Genomic DNA, 18,939 nt, shown 5'->3' with positions numbered 1-18,939 from the left:
CATGAGCTATATATTGCAAAGGTGAATGATGGAATTTTAAAGGTAGCACTCAAGCAATTTACTTTGGAATGGCGGAAAAATACCATGTAGTATAGGTAGGTATGGTGGACATAAATGGCATAGTGGTTGGCTCAAGTATTTTGGATGCATGAGAAGTATTCCCTCTCGATACAAGGTTTAGGCTAGCAAGGCTTATTTGAAACAAACACAAGGATGAACCGGTGCAGCAAAACTCACATAAAAGACATATTGAAAATATTATAAGACTCTACACCGTCTTCCTTGTTGTTCAAACTCAATACTAGAAATTATCTAGACCTTAGAGAAACCAAATATGCAAACCAAATTTTAGCATGCTCTATGTATTTCTTCATTAATGGGTGCAAAGCATATGATGCAAGAGCTTAATCATGAGTACAATAATTGCCAAGTATCACATTACCCAAGACATTTATAGCAATTACTACATGTATCATTTTCCAATTCCAACCATATAACAATTTAACGAAGGAGAAACTTCGCCATGAATACTATGAGTAGAAACCAAGGACATACTTGTCCATATGCTACAGCGGAGCGTGTCTCTCTCCCATAAAGTGAATGCTAGGATCCATTTTATTCAAACAAAACAAAAAACAAAAACAAACCGACGCTCCAAGAAAAAGCACATAAGATGTGATGGAATAAAAATATAGTTTCAGGGGAGGAACCTGATAATGTTGTCGATGAAGAAGGGGATGCCTTGGGCATCCCCAAGCTTAGACGCTTGAGTCTTCTTGATATATGCAGGGGTGAACCACCGGGTGCATCCCCAAGCTTAGAGCTTTCACTCTCCTTGATCATGTTGCATCATACTCCTCTCTTGATCCTTGAAAACTTCCTCCACACCAAACTCGAAACAACTTATTAGAGGGTTAGTGCACAATATAAATTGACATATTCAGAGGTGACACAATCATTCTTAACACTTCTGGACATTGCATAATGCTACTGGACATTAATGGATCAAAGAAATTCATCCAACATAGCGAAAGAGGCAATGCGAAATAAAAGGCAGAATCTGTCAAAACAGAACAGTTCGTATGGACGAATTTTAAAATGGCACCAGACTTGCTCAAATGAAAATGCTCAAATTGAATGAAAGTTGCGTACATATCTGAGGATCATGCACGTAAATTGGCTTAATTTTCTGAGCTACCTACAGGGAGGTGGACCCAGATTCGTGACAGCAAAGAAATCTGGAACTGTGCAGTAATCCAAATCTAGTACTTACTTTTCTATCAACGGCTTTACTTGGCACAACAAAACACAAAACTAAGATAAGGAGAGGTTGCTACAGTAGTAAACAACTTCCAAGACACAAAATAAAAACAAAGTACTGTAGGTAAAAACATGGGTTGTCTCCCATAAGCGCTTTTCTTTAACGCCTTTCAGCTAGGCGCAGAAAGTGTGTATCAAGTATTATCAAGAGACGAAGTGTCAACATCATAATTTGTTCTCATAATAGAGTCAAAAGGTACCTTCATTCTCTTTCTAGGGAAGTGTTCCATACCTTTCTTGAGAGGAAATTGATATTTTATATTACCTTCCTTCATATCAATAATAGCACCAACAGTTCGAAGAAAAGGTCTTCCCAATATAATGGGACAAGATGCATTGCATTCAATATCCAAGACAACAAAATCAACGGGAACAAGGTTATTGTTAACGGTAATGCGAACATTATCAACTTTCCCCAAAGGTTTCTTTGTAGAATGATCAGCAAGATTAACATCCAAATAACAATTTTTCAGCGGTGGCAAGTCAAGCATATTATAAATTTTCTTAGGCATAACAGAAATACTTGCACCAAGATCACATAAAGCATTACAATCAAAATCTTTAATCTTCATCTTAATGATGGGCTCCCAACCATCCTCTAACTTTTTAGGAATAGAGGCTTCACGCTCTAGTTTCTCTTCTCTAGCTTTTATAAGAGCATTTGTAATATGATGTGTAAAAGCCAAATTTATAGCACTAGCATTAGGACTTTTAGCAAGTTTTTGCAAGAACTTTATAACTTCAGAGATGTGGCAATCATCAAAATTCAAACCATTATAATCTAAAGCAATGGGATCATCATCCCCAATGTTGGAAAAAATTTCAGCAGCTTTATCACAGGCAGTTTCAGCAGTTTTAGCAGTTTCAGGCAGTTTTTCGCGCTTTGCATTAGAAGTGGAAACATTGCTAACACCAATTCTTTTATTAGTATGAGTAGGATGTGCAGCAACATGTGTAGCATTAGCATTACTAGTGGTGGTAATAGTCCAAACTTTAGCTATATTCTTTTCTTTAGCTAGTTTTTCATTTTCTTCTCTATCCCACCTAGCACGCAGTTCAGCCATTAATCTTATATTCTCATTAATTCTAACTTGAATGGCATTTGCTGTAGTAGTAATTTTATTATGATGATTCTCATTAGGCAAAACTTTTGATTTCAAAAGATCAACATCAGCAGCAAGACTATCGACTTTAGAAGCAAGTATATCAATTTTCCCAAGCTTTTCTTCAACAGATTTGTTAAAAGCAGTTTGTGTACTAAAAATTTTTTAAGCATGGCTTCAAGTCCAGGGGGTGAATTCCTATTATTGTTGTAAGAATTACCATAAGAATTACCATAGCCGTTGCCATTATTATAAGGATATGGCCTATAGTTGTTACTAGAGTTGTTCCGGTAAGCATTGTTGTTGAAATTATTATTTTTAATGAAGTTTACATCAACATGTTCTTCTTGTGCAACCAATGAAGCTAATGGAACATTATTAGGATCAATATTAGGCCTACCATTCACAAGCATAGATATAATAGCATCAATCTTATCACTCAAGGAAGAGGTTTCTTCGACAGAATTTACCTTCTTACCTTGTGGAGCTCTTTCCGTGTGCCATTCAGAGTAGTTGATCATCATATTATCAAGAAGCTTTGTTGCTTCACCAAGAGTGATGGACATAAAGGTACCTCCAGCAGCTGAATCCAATAAATTCCGTGAAGAAAAATTTAGTCCTGCATAGAAGGTTTGGATGATCATCCAAGTAGTCAGTCCATGGGTTGGGCAATTTTTAACCAGAGATTTCATTCTTTCCCAAGCTTGAGCAACATGTTCAGTATCTAATTGTTTAAAATTCATTATGCTACTCCTCAAAGATATAATTTTAGCAGGGGGATAATATCTACCAATAAAAGCATCCTTGCATTTAGTCCATGAATCAATACTATTCTTAGGCAGAGATAGCAACCAATCTTTAGCTCTTCCTCTTAATGAGAAAGGGAACAATTTTAGTTTAATAATATCACCATCTACATCTTTATATTTTTGCATTTCACATAATTCAACAAAATTATTAAGATGGGCAGCAGCATCATCAGAACTAACACCAGAAAATTGCTCTCGCATAACAAGATTCAGTAAAGCAGGTTTAATTTCAAAGAATTCTGCTGTAGTAGCAGGTGGAGCAATAGGTGTGCATAAGAAATCATTATTATTTATGGTTGTGAAGTCACACAACTTAGTGTTTTCAGCGTTGGCCATTTTAGCAACAGTAAATAAAGCAAACTAGATAAAGTAAATGCAAGTAAACTAATTTTTTTGTGTTTTAGATATAGCGAACAAGATAGCAAATAAAGTAAAACTAGCAACTAATTTTTTTGTATTTTGATTTAGTGCAGCAAACAAAGTAGTAAATAAAACTAAGCAAGACAAAAACAAAGTAAAGAGATTGAGAAGTGGAGACTCCCCTTGCAGCGTGTCTTGATCTCCCGGCAACGGCGCCCGAGAAATCTATGCTTGATGGCGTGTATTTCACACGTTCGTTGGGCAACCCCAAGAGGAAGGTATGATGCGCACAGCAGCAAGTTTTCCCTCAGAAAGAAACCAAGGTTTATCGAACCAGGAGGAGCCAAGAAGCACGTTGAAGGTTGATGGCGGCGGGATGTAGTGCGGCGCAACACCAGGGATTCCGGCGCCAACGTGGAACCTGCACAACACAACCAAAGTACTTTGCCCCAACGAAACAGTGAGGTTGTCAATCTCACCGGCTTGCTGTAACAAAGAGTTAACCGTATTGTGTGGAAGATGATTGTTTGCAGAAAACAGTAGAACAAGTATTGCAGTAGATTGTATTTCAAGAAAGAGAATTGGACCGGGGTCCACAGGTTCACTAGAGGTGTCTCTCCCATAAGACGAACGACATGTTGGGTGAACAAATTACAGTTGGGCAATTGACAAATAAAGAGGGCATGACCATGCACATACATATCATGATGAGTATTGTGAGATTTAATTGGGCATTACGACAAAGTACATAGACCGTCATCCAACTGCATCTATGCCTAAAAAGTCCACCTTCAGGTTATCATCCGAACCCCTCCGGTATTAAGTTGCTAACAACGAGACAATTGCATTAAGTATTGCGCGTAATGTAACTAGTGACTACATCCTTGAACATAGCACTAATGTTTTATCCCTAGTGGCAATAGCACATCTCAGTAACCTTAGTGGTTCTTGTCACTCCTCCAGCATTCACAGAGACATGAACCCACTATCGAGCATAAATACTCCCTCTTGGAGTTACTAGCATCAACTTGGCCAGAGCATCTACTAATAACGGAGAGCATGCAAGATCATAAACAACACATAGACATAACTTTGATAATCAACATAACAAGTATTCTCTATTCATCGGATCCCAACAAACGCAACATATAGAATTACAGATAGATGATCTTGATCATGTTAGGCAGCTCACAAGATCCGACAATGATAGCACAATGGGGAGAAGACAACCATCTAGCTACTGCTATGGACCCATAGTCCAGGGGTAGACTACTCACACATCACACCGGAGGCGACCATGGCGGCGTAGAGTCCTCCGGGAGATGATTCCCCTCTCCGGCAGGGTGCCGGAGGCGATCTCCTGGATCCCCCGAGATGGGATCGGCGGCGGCGGCGTCTCTGGAAGGTTTTCCGTATCGTGGCTCTCGTGCGGGGGTTTCGTCACGGAGACTTTTTATAGGCGGAAGGGCAGGTCAAGAGGTGGCACGGGGCCCCACACTACGGCCGGCGCGGCCAAGGGGGGGCCGCGCCGCCTATGGTGTGGCCCCTCCGTGGCCCCTCTTCGTCTCTCCTTCGGACTTACGGAACCTTCGTGAGAAAATAGGCCCCTGGGCTTTGATTTCGTCCAATTCCGAGAATATTTCCTTACTAGGATTTACGAAACCAAAAACAGAAAACAAAGAATCGGCACTTCGGCATCTTGTTAATAGGTTAGTTCCAGAAAATGCACGAATATGACATAAAGTGTGCATAAAACATGTAGATAACATCAATAATGTGGCATGGAACATAAGAAATTATCGATACGTCGGAGACGTATCAGCCACCGGTAAAAGCATTGCCAACTCAATGAGGCGGTAAACTGTAGGAAACATGGTGTGCCTTTTAAATTCAACCATCCTTTTAGCTAGGCTTGCAATGTCAAATATTCAACTCTCGTCATATGAACAAGGAATAGCTCAAGGGTATCCTGTATATGCTCACTCTCATAATCAGAGAAATCCTCATAATAAATCTCTGTAAGGCGAGCAAGCTTATTCACATTAAACCTGGCAAATGAGTCTCGTGGATTAAGACAAGAAAAGTTCTGAAGAACCTCTGAAGATGCCTTATTAAAACGATGTTCAAACTCAGTGACAATAGAGTCTATAGCAACGTAGAAGGTATCAACACGATAAAAATGATCAGTGGTGACCTGGTATTTTCCTCCTTTTCTTGTTTTACCCCATCTTGTTACCATGGTATCCATACTTGGGATTATGACTTCATTTTCAATGTAAAATGATTTGACCTCTTCAAAGAGTGACTCCCAACCATGATTCCTCCAATTGACCAAACATGTTCTCACATCCGTAACAAAAGAGATTGCCTGAAATTATACAATTAGAAATTTCGATCAACAAAATATACATATTGAAAGTAGAAATGTAAAATAGTATCCATCACATACCTCAACAATATTTTGATCCTTCTTTTGCAATATAAAAGAGACATCATTTGTCATACGAAGTAGTTTTAATATCATCTTCATGATGAACACAAAGATAAATGTCTCCATTTTATGAACATAACCTCCTGCCTTAGTTGGATTACGCGCGTCATCCTCAACAATGCCCAAAACTTATATCAATGCATCCCACATTGAGTTAATACGGGATAGGGTTGTGTAGTGAAAACCCCATCTCGTATCTCCAGGTCGGCGCAAGTGGGTTTCTTGATTTTTACCTCTTCCCGTGGGCATATCACCTTTCTTGATCTTAGCCAGAAGAATCTCTTTGTGCTTATCAAGCAATATATCCATCTTCCTGCAAGATGAAATACAAAGATTAGCAATACTAGACACATCGTCAAAGAAATCTTCAAGACCTTTGCAACATCTCGATAAAGCAACAACTATCAACTGCAACTGGTGGGCAAAGCAATGAATATAGAAAGCATACGAGTTCTCATCACGGATTAACTTCTGAAGGCCATTAAATTGTTCTCTCATAATATATGCTCCATCATACCCTTGCCCTCGTAGTCTTGCAATGAGTAGACCATGTTTACCAAATACATCCAAAAGTGCCTCCTTTAGAGCTGCCGACGTTGTGTTTGGGACATGCTTAATGCACAATTTTTTTTCGATAATCTATCCACTTTTGTTCACATACCTACAAGAAAATGAGATAAAGTTAGTTGAAATACACTACATTTCAGAAAAGTAAAACAAATAAATACTTAACATACTTGTATACAGTACTGCTTGTATACATACCTCACAACCACGGCCATTTGTTCTTTGACCGATATATCACGAGATTCATCAATAAGAACAGTGAAAAGACAACCATCCATCTCCTCTTTGATGCGTTTGGTGACCGCTTCCGTACAATGTCTGGCAAGTATTTTCTGAATATCTGAGGAAATCATCTTTGCATTTTTAGGACGCAAATCATCAAATGCAAGTTTCACTTCTCTATTCTTTTCTTTATACGAATCAAGCATTTCCAAAAAATTGCCTTTGTTCAAAGAAGAGGAGGACTCATCGTGCCCACGAAATGGTTCACCTTACAATGCTAGATGACTCACAATACCCAAAGATGTATCCACACGGGTTTCATACTTGACTAGTGAGTCTTTGCTATAAATTATAACTTTGCTTTTTAAACTTGCCCTTTGATTATGAAAATCTACGCAAGCTGTCTTTGAATTATTATGAATGCTACATGCCCCACCAACATGCTTACGGAATGCAGCCACCACATTTTTCCAATGGCCATAGCCAGATTTGGTGAATACATCGTAACCAAAATTTTCAGACATCTCGTCATTTTTAAAAAGATAGCAGCAGAAGCAATATGCCTTATCCTTGTCCACACTATATTCCAACCAATTAAATTCCTTATACCAATTTGGCGAAAGCTTCTATCATCTCTATCTCTAGGGAATTTATGGCGGGTTGGTTGAGTTGGACCTTTCTCTAGATAAGAAAATTTAACACCATATCTATTATTGGGATGAAATTGATCAATTGGAATGCGAAGTCCTGGATCAAATTTGATGTCATCTAGACCAAAATATTGTATACCTTCATCTTGTTGAACATCAAAATTCTCATTCACATCAATATCTTCCACTTCCACTTGTTTGGCAGTCCTAGAATCTCCATTAGCTTCTTCCACTTGTTCGACAACCGCGGAATTTTCCGTCTCTTTTGTCTACATCTTGCTCTTTCTCTTGATGTACCTCAATGTCCATAACATTTCCACTCTCATCTGTGCTTGGTTTAGAGTTGCTGCCACTTGAAAGTGGCACAAAATACCTTGTCAAATATGCAATTGACAATACATAAATTGAGCAAAAAGAATCAGTATTGTACTGCTATACCGAAATACAAAAATTCAGAACCACTCTACCTTTCATATTCCCTCCTTTGCTGGTCCCTTCCCTTTCCTATTCATCTCGAACTTAGGCTTCAATATACCTCAACAGCACTCCAGCAGTTCCATTGCCGTCGGCCCGTCGCTCCGATCAGGCGATGAGTAGACAACTGACAACAATCCCTGTCTGGCCGGCTCTGGCTTCTTCGATCCGTGTCCCGTAGACTGAAACCCAGAGGTCAGCCATCCAAGGCTGCAGCCGCCAGTGCTGGAATTCTCGGGATCGCGACCTGCGTGAATAGAGGAATCAATCCGTTTCGGTTGGATGAAGTCGAGGAGACGAGGACGACGAGGAGTCGATCGTGTCCAATTTCGTTCGCAGATTGCAGACTCGCAGTATTGCTTCGGCCTTCAGGGACAGGCCCAGCAGGCTACGACGCGGTGACTCACGGTGACACGGCCCAATAAGCCAATCGATCGATGCCCTCGATCCATTCCGCCCAGCTGCGCAGTCCGTCCTGCTCACGATCGATACGTCAACATTTATGAGGAGGGGCAATGGCGTTACTGCTACTGATCGTATGTAGCATAGGTATACATATTTTTTTTGTCGCTGGCTTCGGTAGGGCGGGCGCCACACCTTGCCCTACCGGGAGCCTAGCCACTGCCCGCTTGGGCTTTGCCCGGTTGTGATCTGGCAGTGATAGGAGGGGGTGGCGACGGCTAATCCTAAACCGCATGGGGGCGGGAGGGAGAAGGGGAGGTGCAACTAAAATAACAAAGTAAAAACGCCGACGTACGCCCATTCCAGAATTATATTAAGAGATTCATCATTTGATTTGCATCTTGATTCGTGCTATTTATGTGTTGCAACTGGAACTTGATGACACTATTTAACCGAGAACAAAATTACTATAGTTCAATCGAGAAATAATCACACCCTTATATTAAACCGCAAGTGTAGCATAAACCATTGAGATATGGCATTAGGACTGGCATGACCGGGTCTCCGATGACGCCTAGTACACGGAGTCGACGTCGACATTTTTGTTGATAACTATCCGGCGACTGTTCGGAGTGTCACGGAGCAAGGCATCACTCGCCCAGATCGAGCTACCTAGCTAGCGTACGGTAAGCAGTGGCACACTAGTCAGTTGATGACCGAACTACAGTAGCGCTCGTACCAATTAGTAGCCCTTAATTACCAAGGACCGAGCAAGGACCTACTAGTAGCTACAGCAAGCACTAGCGGCTAGACTAATTACTCCAGAATCTTTCTCGTGACCACGCGCAGATCATCACCCAGCTTTCGTTTCGGGAGCAAGCGGCAACACTGCACGGAGCAAGGAATTACTCTGTGGCCGTCCCTGCTGCTGCGCCAACCCCGCGAGAGTGCGACGTGTTTTTTTATTTATTTTCGATCAAATAAATATATACTCCCGACCAATCGTCAAGCGAGGATCAAAGGTGCCTAAACACAACATGAAAGAACGGTGATTAATAAACACTTGCAGTTGATACAAAAGAAATTGCGTATGAAACCAAACAATGATCGATCATACTATGTCACCACTTTTGATATGCAAGCATAGATGCAACTCATATGTGACCAATTTTGATAGTCATGCAAGCATAGAGGCAACTCCAAGATCTTTGCTACCCATGAATTTCATTTGTTGTGTGTGCCCACAATTGATGTTTCAGTGGTTGTTATATTGACTTGGCTCCATAAGCTCACAAAGAGAATACTGTTCCATCTCTCGCATTTCAGACCTTGAGCGGCAAAAACCATAGGTTGGAAGCATGAAGCTGAAATGTAGGCGGGATGCCACGGATTCTTAATATGCGAAAGTGAATATTGATATTGGTACACCAATTAACGCAACAAATAGAGCATTCCTGCGTATTGGAGACGGCTTCGAGGTTCCGATCAAAGAAAATTAGCAGAAGACACTCAGCAGCATCTAGCTTCTCGGCCAAACCATGGCAATCAGCACCAGCCCAAAACACATAACATGCAACACCATCAGAAAGAGTAGGGAGGGGCAGAAACCTCCTTGCTCATGTGCATGAAAATTGAGAGCACCATACTCAATCTTAGGTACTTACACTTCAAATGAAAAGAAGGGGTTGGCGAGATTACCATCTTCGGGACGCCGCAAATTGTACCACCTCTAGTAAATATCGTCATGATCGCAATATGAACCCACTGGTAGGAGCAGTGGTCAACAACATGTTGGCCAACAGAAGCGTCGTGGAGGTACTTAGAGTGACCTTCGCAACTCCATCACGACCGTCCCCATAAACCAGTTCAACCTCTCCAACTTGAGCTCTCGTCGGAGTTCGGGATGGATTAAAATCTTGTTGGCGTTCCCTAAAAGCCCGCCTCCCCATCGCGGCCCAAAACAGAACCCAAACCTTTGAGCTCGTGCCTGACTAGGCCCGGAATGCGGGGGCTTGCCATCACTGTAGGCAACCATCTCCATGGTGGTGAATCTGGATGAAAGGATCTCTCTCGCCAAGGAGATCACACTCGGGATTGTGGATGGCCATGGAGAGAAGGAGGACAAAAGGAACCCCAAAGCTACTTTATTTGGGGGAGGAGAAGACCTAGAAACACTACTTATACAAATCCAGACCTGCCCCCATTGTCGGCCACCGTGGCCGGTTGCGGCGAGGGAAGAGGGAGGCTGGCGATAGGATCTGAGAACAGTGTCAAGGGAGGGCAACCACGGAGGGCTCAGTTGCCATAGGGGCAAGTCGAGAAGTAACGTCGATCTTATGCTTGGTGAACTCTAGTGTGGCGTGTTTGAGTACCTGATCAATTACACTTGATGTACTACCTCTATCCATAAAAGGATGTCTTAGACTTGTCTAAACTTAGATCTATCCATATACTCCCTTCATTTCATCAAAAGTGTCTTTACTTTGTCAGAATTTGGATGTATCTACACTGATGAAGTACTAAATATGTAGTGTCTAAATTTGGGGTCGCCATGTATGTGCTTGTTATCTCATATCTTGGCATAGTACTTGTTCTATTCATATATGCCAAATGCGATTACTCTGATGTATATGATTAATTCTGCTAGTGCATTTGTGATGCTCATTTCGAAAATGCAACTGGATGGTAGTTGCACTTTTCTGTCCTAGGAAGATTTATCAAAATCGAATTGTTATTCGGTCGTCAGAAAATATGGCGATGAAAAATATTTTAAGCACTAGGACTCAGCATTGGCTCTGTGTATAATAATAATCCACGTATATAATGGTGATAGAAAAATATATTTTGGGAATGGAAGAAGGATCGAAACATGTTGCAGAAAAGTCGCTCCACCTGACCGTGACGTAAGGCAGCGGGGCCCACCGTCATGACTACGATGAAATAGCCCTATCCAATCCGACCCAGAAAAAATAATAAAAAAAAGCTTTACGCGGGTCGGTCCTTCACTATCCAGTCCACTCCAGACCCTACTACGCCCCGCACGTCACACACGGCCCGAGTTACCCACACTACCCCTCGCCTCCCGGGAAATCATGGCGCCATATCCGGGGCCAGAATCGTCAATTGCCGTACCCTCGCGCGAACGGCAACGGCGTGCGGGGCGCGTGTCACCGTCCGGCGACCAACGGCCCGCCCCACCCCGCCACGTACCCGCTGCCAGCCCGGGCCCACCGTGGGGTGCGTCACGGTGACCCCACCTGGCCCTTTAAGACCCGGCCAGGCTCCTCCCCGTTTGAACCCCCTCTCGCTCGGTGGTTGCTTGCCTTCTGTCGTCAACTGGCAAAAGTGGAAGGAAAACTCAGGGGAGAGCGAGCTCGCCGCTAGGGAATGGCCGCCGTCTCCGGCGAACGGACCGGGTAGAGTGGTGGTTTTTCTGTGGTTGGAGTGGTGGTTGGTGTCGGACTGGTGGTGGTGGAGTGTGTGTGTGCTGCTGTGGGTGGTTGGAGTTGGGGATTTTGGGAAGAGAGATGGTGTGGTTGTGGTAGTGGTTAGGGGGATTCACTCACGCGATCGATGCCGTTCCAGCTCAAGACGGGACACCACGGCGCCATGGACGGGAAGCCGCCGCCGCCGACGACGACGCCCGCGCCTTCGCCTGCGCCGCCTCTGCCCGCCGCGCCGCCGCGGGTCTCGCGGCTCCGGAGGCTGCTTGTGAGGGTCTCCGCCTCGGAGCGGGTCGCGGCTGCGGGGGATGCGAAGGAGGAGAAGCCGGCGGGCGCCGGGGACGCGGAGGTCGGGTCGGTGGGGCTCGACCGCATGGTGCTGAGCTTCATGGAGGAGTCCGCGGCCGTCGCCGAGCGCCCCCCGCGCGGGCGCTGCAACTGCTTCAACGGCAGCAACTACGAGGAGAGCGACGACGAGGAGGACTTCTTCCTCCCCTCCGGCATCCCCTCCAAGCCTGCCCCCGCCGCCGCCGGCGAGACCCTCGACGCGCTCAAGGTACACCGGAATTTGCTGCAAGCGAGAACCCCCACCCAAATTGTAGGAGAAAACAAAACCAACTGACCAGGACTACTTTGCGTGCAGGGTCTGGTGCAGAGCGCGAGCGTGGCGGAGCGGAACCTTCTCGCCGACGCGTCCCGGATCGCGGAGCGCTGCGGCAGGACCTGCAAGCGCAAGGCGGAGTGCCGCCGCGCGGTGGCGGAGGGCCTCAGGGCCCTCGGCTACGACGCCGCCGTCTGCAAGTCGCGGTGGGAGAAGACCCCCTCCTACCCAGCTGGTACTCATCCCTCTTCTTCGGTGTTCACCTCAGCTCGGCAGTTCCATGGCAGCAGTGGCTCACCGCGATTTATCCATCTACCTGCGCAGGGGAGCACGAGTACATCGACGCGGTGTTCGCGGACGGCGCGAGGCTGATCCTGGAGCTGGATTTCCGTTCCGAGTTCGATCTGGCTCGCTCCACCAAGGCGTACCGCGCGGCGCTGCAGGCGCTGCCGCCGCTGTTCGTGGGCACGGCGGACCGGCTGGGGCAGATCGTGGCCGTCGTGGCGGAGGCGGCGAGGCAGAGCCTCAAGAAGAAGGGGCTGCACTACCCGCCGTGGCGCAAGCCCGAGTACATGCGCGCCAAGTGGCTGTCCCCGCACGTCCGCGCCGGTGACGGCAACGACAAGGCCGTCGCCCCGTTGCCCACCAGCGCCGCGACGGCGGTGTCGGCGGCGAGCTTCTCTGGGGAGTTCGAGCTGCTGTTCGGCATGAACCAGAGCGGGGCGGATTCCGTGATGGCCCCCGGCGGCGAGAAGATCACGGTGGTCGTGTCGCCGTGGCGCCCGACGGAGGAGGCGAGCAGGGTGCCCCGGGCGAAGGTCGTCACGGGCCTCTCCGCCGTCCTCTGAATCGTGGCGAGGTGGACAATAACTACCTACTACTAGTACAACCAGCAATAGCTCACCGCTGCAATTTTCCATCCCCTTTTCCGTTTCTTTCCCCCCGCGCTCTTTGATCCGTTGGCGGATCCAGTTTTCGGTGTTTTGGTGTTTTTCCGGGGTTTTTGTTTCGGAAAAAAAGAGAAAAAAAACACTCGCCCTCCAATTACTAGTAGTTCTTCGTCTTCCCTTGATTTTTGACCCACCCCATTGTAATTTTGCTTCGGCATGAGGAGCTTGGTGAAGGTTTGATCCTTCGCTCCTCCTGCCGATTAGTATCAGTAGTAGTACCTGTAAGAGAAGAGATTCGAGATCAACAGGCGAGGTTTCTTGTTGAAACCTCGACCATGGATCCCTCTGCTCTTAGGAATTAATCAGTCACTTACCTTCCTCCCCAGCTGAGTTCTAGTAGTATTGTGCTTGTTATTGCTATGGAAGAGATGAACAACGAGTAATACAACGGAGTATATGACATTTTGCCATAAAACTCTCAGTGTATTCTGTCCTGTGCTGTATGATGATTGATACCCATGAATCCATTCAGCTGAACTGTATTGTATATGTTGTTACTGTGATCGTGATACACCATGATTCAGTTCTGCAGGATGGTGGCGGGCATGGCATGGCATGATGAACAGAACAGCCTAGACGTTGATCGTTCACCTGATCACACAAGGACGAATTGGGGACGAAGGGAGGGGGCCCCGTTTATCCGGTTGTGTGTAGAATAAGATCTGGTGCTGGTGGTGGTGGGATTAAAATAATGTGCGTAACGCGGAGAACTGCGAGCGATCGGTGACTCCGCTCGTGCAGTCTCGGGCGCCGCGCCCACTGCGACGCACCCCACCACCACCCTCTGCCGCAGGGCAGCATCGATGCCGCTGCCAGCGCCAGCATCGCGAGGTGAAAATGCCCATGGGAACGCCGTGACCACGCCCTGCCGCTGCCGCTTTGCCTGCCTCGCAGTTCACCTCCACTACTTTCACCGCGGCAAAGTAAAATTTTTAGTCTTTCCTCAAATTTTTTTATTCTTTTCTGGTTGTGTACTTATGTAGCACGGAAAAATGGGAAAAAATAACTTAAAGGCAAAATGATTTCGAAAAATATACTTTCGGCGAAATAGATTTACAAATCTACCCCTTTTTAGCCGCGCTAGCGTGCTGCACCTACTTGTCGCGTTGTGGTGTGGCGTCATTCACTTTGACGCAACATCGTGATGTGGCGCGCTCTTGTGAAGGGCCCAACACATTTATATTGATTTGGCCACGCGACTAGTCCATCCATAGAAAGCCAACAATTTCCCCAAATAAAAAAGAGGTTCGAAGTTGGCGGCTCCACTCTCGCCCCCCTCAATTTCCTCTCCTAAATTCCTCAATTCCAAAGCTTTTCGCTCTTGAGTTCAACCACCCAAAATTCCTAGAGGTATTGCCCCCCCCCCCCCCCCCCCCCATTTTCCTTGTTTTAAACCCATTAAAATGTTGTATTTTTGTGGCACATGTCCAAAACTTGGCGACCCTATAAATATGAATTGACCCAAAATCCATGTTTGATTCTTGTTGCTTTGGCGAACAATGGCTTCTATGATGTCTATGAAGCATTTTGCTTAAGATTGGTACGTTAGGCTTAGGGTTTTTGTTAGGTTTGGTTTAGGGTTGTTGTTATGGCAGGGTTATGGTTTTTGTTAGATTCGTCGGTTAGGGTTTGATTTTGTGATTACAATGTTTGTGTTAATCTTGGTTTGGGTGCTTATTGAATTGTTTTACTGTTGCGTTGTTATACTTATTTTAGGGATGGTGAGCATTGTCCATGTTCATCACGTGAACAAGGACGCTTTTCTGAAAGGAAATATCAAGCCATACATGGCTGAGCTTGAGTTGGTGTTCGAGTGTAGTCCTAACTTGCCGAACAAGTTAGGATTGATTTAAATTGGATGGACTCCAGTTAAATTGTTGATTTGGATGGAAGGCATAATGCAGGGTTCAGAATGCATGTGTGTTGGAAGACAATGCTTATCTACTACGAGGAGGATCTCAGCGCGCCCCCGTGCTCATTCGCATGCATCTGGATGTCAGTGCGCTGTCATGCAAGTCGAGCAAATCGAGCACGGGAGTGGAGGTAGTAATGGGAATAGAAACATATAAACTACCAAATCTTACCACAAAGTTGAGCAAGGGAGAAAATGAGGTTTGACGCCCTTCCTTGGCAAGTATGTTGTATGCGAGGGTGCCAACCTCATCGAATACCAACGAATCTTCCAAAATGTTACCCGGATAAGCTTTCGCAAGGATCTTCCAAAATGTTACCCGGATAAGCTTTTGCAAGGATCTGCACACGAGTATTCTCAAGAAACCAGCCGAGGTACTGGTTGAAAGCATCCTCACTATGTTCCAAAGCTCAGATCCCCTTTTCTTTCTTTGCCTCGGCCATTTTGAAAAAGAACATCCAGAATAGGCAATCAAGTTATGGGATGGTAATTTTTACCTACTCACGGGTTAGGTTAGGTAGCTCATAAGTGTAGGTCCGATAATGCGGGGTTGGGAACGCCGTGACCACGCCCTGCCGCTACCGCTTTGCCTGCCTCGCACTTCACCTCCACTACTTTCACCGTGGCAAAGTAAATTTTTTATTCTTTTTCATCAAAAAAATATTTTTATTCTTTTCTGGTTGTGTACTTGTGTAGCATGGAAAAATGGACACAAATAACCTAAAGGCAAAATGATTTCGGAACATATACTTTCGGCGGAACAGATTCACAAATCTACCCCTTTTTTAGCCGCGCATGGGCGCTGCACCTAGCCTTCTCGCGTTGTGGTGTGGCGTCAATCTTTGACGCAACATCGTGATGTGACGCGTCCTTGTGAAGGGTGCAACACATTTACATTGATTTGGCCGCGCGACGGGTCCAACCATAGAAAGCCATCGATTTTCCCAAGTAAAGAAGAGGTTCGGAGTTGGCGGCTCCACTCTCGGTCCCTCAGTTCCGTCTCCTAAATTCCTCAAATCCAAAGCTTTTCTCTCTTGAGTTCAACCACCCCAACTTCCTAGAGGTATTGTCCCCCCATTTTCCTTGTTTTAAACCCATTAAAATGTTGTATTTTTGTGGTACATGTCCAAATCTTGGCGACCCTATAAATATGAATTGACCCAAAATCCATGTTTGATTCTTGTTGCTTTGGGGAACAGTGGCTTCTATGATGTCTATGAAGCATTTTGCTTAAGATTGGTACGTTAAAGTTAGGGTTTTTGTTAGGTTAGGTTTAGGGTTGTTGTTATGGTAGGTTTATGGTTTTTGTTAGATTCGTAGGTTAGGGTTTGATTTTGTGATTACAATGTTTGTGTTAATCTTGGTTTGGGTGCTTATTGAATTGTTTTACTGTTGCGTTGTTATACTTATTTTAGGGATGGTGAGCATTGTCCATGTTCATCACGTGAACAAGGACGCTTTTCTGAAAGGAAATATCAAGCCATACTTGGTTAAGCTTGAGTTGGTGTTCGAGCGTAGTCCTAACATTCCGAGCTCTAGGAACAAGTTAGAATTGATTTAAATTGGATGGACTCCAGTTAAATTGTTGGTTTGGATGGAAGGCATAATGCAGGGTTCAGAATGCATGTGTGTTGGAAGACAATACTTATCTACTACGAGGAACGTTGGATCTCAGTGCGCCCCTGTGCTCATTCTCATGCATCTGGATGTCAGTGCGCTGTCATGCATGCTGAGCAAATCGAGCACGGGAGTCGGGGTAGTAATGGGAATAGAAACATATAAACTACCAAATCTTACCACAAAGTTGAGCAAGGGAGAAAATGAGGTTTGACGCCCTTCCTTGGCAAGCATGTTGTATGCGAGGGTGCCAACCTCATCGAATACCAACGAATCTTCCAAAATGTTATCCGGATAAGCTTCCGCAAGGATCTGCACACGAGTGTTCTCAAGAAACCAGCCGAGGTACTGGTTGAAAGCATCCTCACTATGTTACAAAGCTCAGATCCCCCTTTTCTTTCTTTGCCTCAGTCATTTTAAAAAAGAACATCCAGAACAGGCAATCGAGTTATGGGATGGTAATTTTTACCTACTCTGGGGTTAGATTAGCTAGCTCATAGGTGTAGGTCCGATACTCCGTGGTTGGGAACGCCCTGACCACGCCCTGCCGCTGCCGCTTTGCCTGCCTCACATTTCACCTCCACTACTTTCACCGCGGCAAAGTAAGTTCTTTATTTTTTTTCCTCAAAAAAATATTTTTATTCTTTTCCGGTTGTGTACTTGTGTAGCATGGAAAAATGGAAAAAAATAACGCAAAGGCAAAATGATTTCATAAAATATACTTTCGGTGAAACAGATTCACAAATCTACCCTTTTTTTAGCCGCGCCTGGGCGCTGCACCTAGCCTTGTCACGCTGTTGTGTGGCGTCATTCACTTTGACGCAACATCGTGATGTGGCGCGTCCTTGTGAAGGGCGCAACACATTTATATTGATTTGGCCCTCCAACCATAGAAAGCCATCGATTTCCCCAAATAAAGAAGAGGTTCGAAGTTGGTGGCTCCACTCTAGCCCCCTCAGTTCCCTATCCTAAATTCCTCAAATCCACAGCTTTTCTCTCTTGAGTTCAACCACCCCGACTTCCTGGAGGTATTGTCCCCCATTTTCCTTGTTTTAAACCCACTAAAATGTTGTATTTTTGTGGCACATGTCTAAATCTTGGCGACCCTATAAATATGAATCGACCCAAAATCCATGTTTGATTCTTGTTGCTTTGGCGAACAGTGGCTTCTATGATGTCTATGAAGCATTTTGCTTAAGAATTGTACGTTAGGGTTAGGGTTTTTGTTAGGTTAGGTTTAGGGTTGTTGTTATGGTAGGGTTATGGTTTTTGTTACGTTCGTAGGTTAGGGTTTGATTTTGTGATTATGATGTTTGTGTTAATCTTGGTTTGGGTGCTTATTGAATTGTTTTACTGTTGCGTTGTTATACTTATTTTAGGGACGGTGAGCATTGTCCATGTTCATCATGTGTACAAGGACGCTTTTCTGAAAGGAAATATCGAGCCAAACTTCCCCTCAATGGGGAGTGAAAGGATAATCGACATGTCCTGAATCATCACGGTCATCTCCCCGATCTGGAGTTGAAAATTGTGCGTCTCCGGCCTCCAACGACCGACAAGAGCGGTGGTCGCAGAAGAGTTCATGTTCGGTGTTGATCGGCTGACCATATGGATGAATGGGAGGAGTCCTAGACTCTGGATGTGCTTCGTGCATCGCTCGTTGTATGGCATCTTCGTTGAGGAGGCCTCGTGACACCTAAGTCGAAGGGGTCCAAGGACATGCACATACATGCTAGATTTTTTTCCATATCCATTTTAACAGCATAAAACTTTATGAACTACTTAGTTTATTTATGTTACCTTCTTCTTTTCGGACATCAAGTAGGCACGGTGTTTATCATCTCAGTAAAGATCGAGAAGCACTAGTAGAAATATGGCCTTTTGCACCGGTTGGTAATGGCCATATGCACCGGATGGCCAACCGGTGCAAACCATCCGGTGCAAAAGGCCCCCCCCTTTTGCACCGGTTCGCTTACGAACCGGTGCTAAAGGGGTCTCCACGTGGCCGGCTGTGGGCG

At 44.9% G+C, this 18,939-nt stretch overlaps 1 protein-coding gene across 1 annotated transcript; it reads left to right on the top strand.

Moving 5' to 3' along the window:
• Positions 1 to 11,686: 11,686 nt before the first annotated feature.
• LOC127292400 (uncharacterized) lies at positions 11,687 to 13,807 on the top strand. The gene is made up of 3 exons (XM_051321785.2): positions 11,687 to 12,397; positions 12,485 to 12,677; positions 12,767 to 13,807. The coding sequence occupies exons 1-3, from the start codon at positions 11,972 to 11,974 to the stop codon at positions 13,288 to 13,290; spliced, it is 1,143 nt and encodes a 380-aa protein (XP_051177745.1). The 5' UTR covers positions 11,687 to 11,971; the 3' UTR covers positions 13,291 to 13,807.
• The last annotated feature ends 5,132 nt before the right edge of the window (positions 13,808 to 18,939 follow it).

Source organism: Lolium perenne, chromosome 4 (genome assembly GCF_019359855.2).
Source record: "Lolium perenne isolate Kyuss_39 chromosome 4, Kyuss_2.0, whole genome shotgun sequence".
Taxonomy (NCBI): domain Eukaryota; kingdom Viridiplantae; phylum Streptophyta; class Magnoliopsida; order Poales; family Poaceae; genus Lolium; species Lolium perenne.
This window is presented reverse-complemented; position numbering and strand designations above follow the sequence as displayed.

What these genes read in the sequence shown, in the direction of transcription:
- LOC127292400 (XM_051321785.2), top strand. Translation starts at nt 11,972, where the DNA reads ATGCCGTTCCAGCTCAAGACGGGACACCACGGCGCCATGGACGGGAAG. An exon ending in AGACCCTCGACGCGCTCAAG is followed by an intron (nt 12,398 to 12,484) that starts GTACACCGGAAT and finishes CTTTGCGTGCAG; the next exon opens with GGTCTGGTGCAGAGCGCGAG. An exon ending in GACCCCCTCCTACCCAGCTG is followed by an intron (nt 12,678 to 12,766) that starts GTACTCATCCCT and finishes CTACCTGCGCAG; the next exon opens with GGGAGCACGAGTACATCGAC.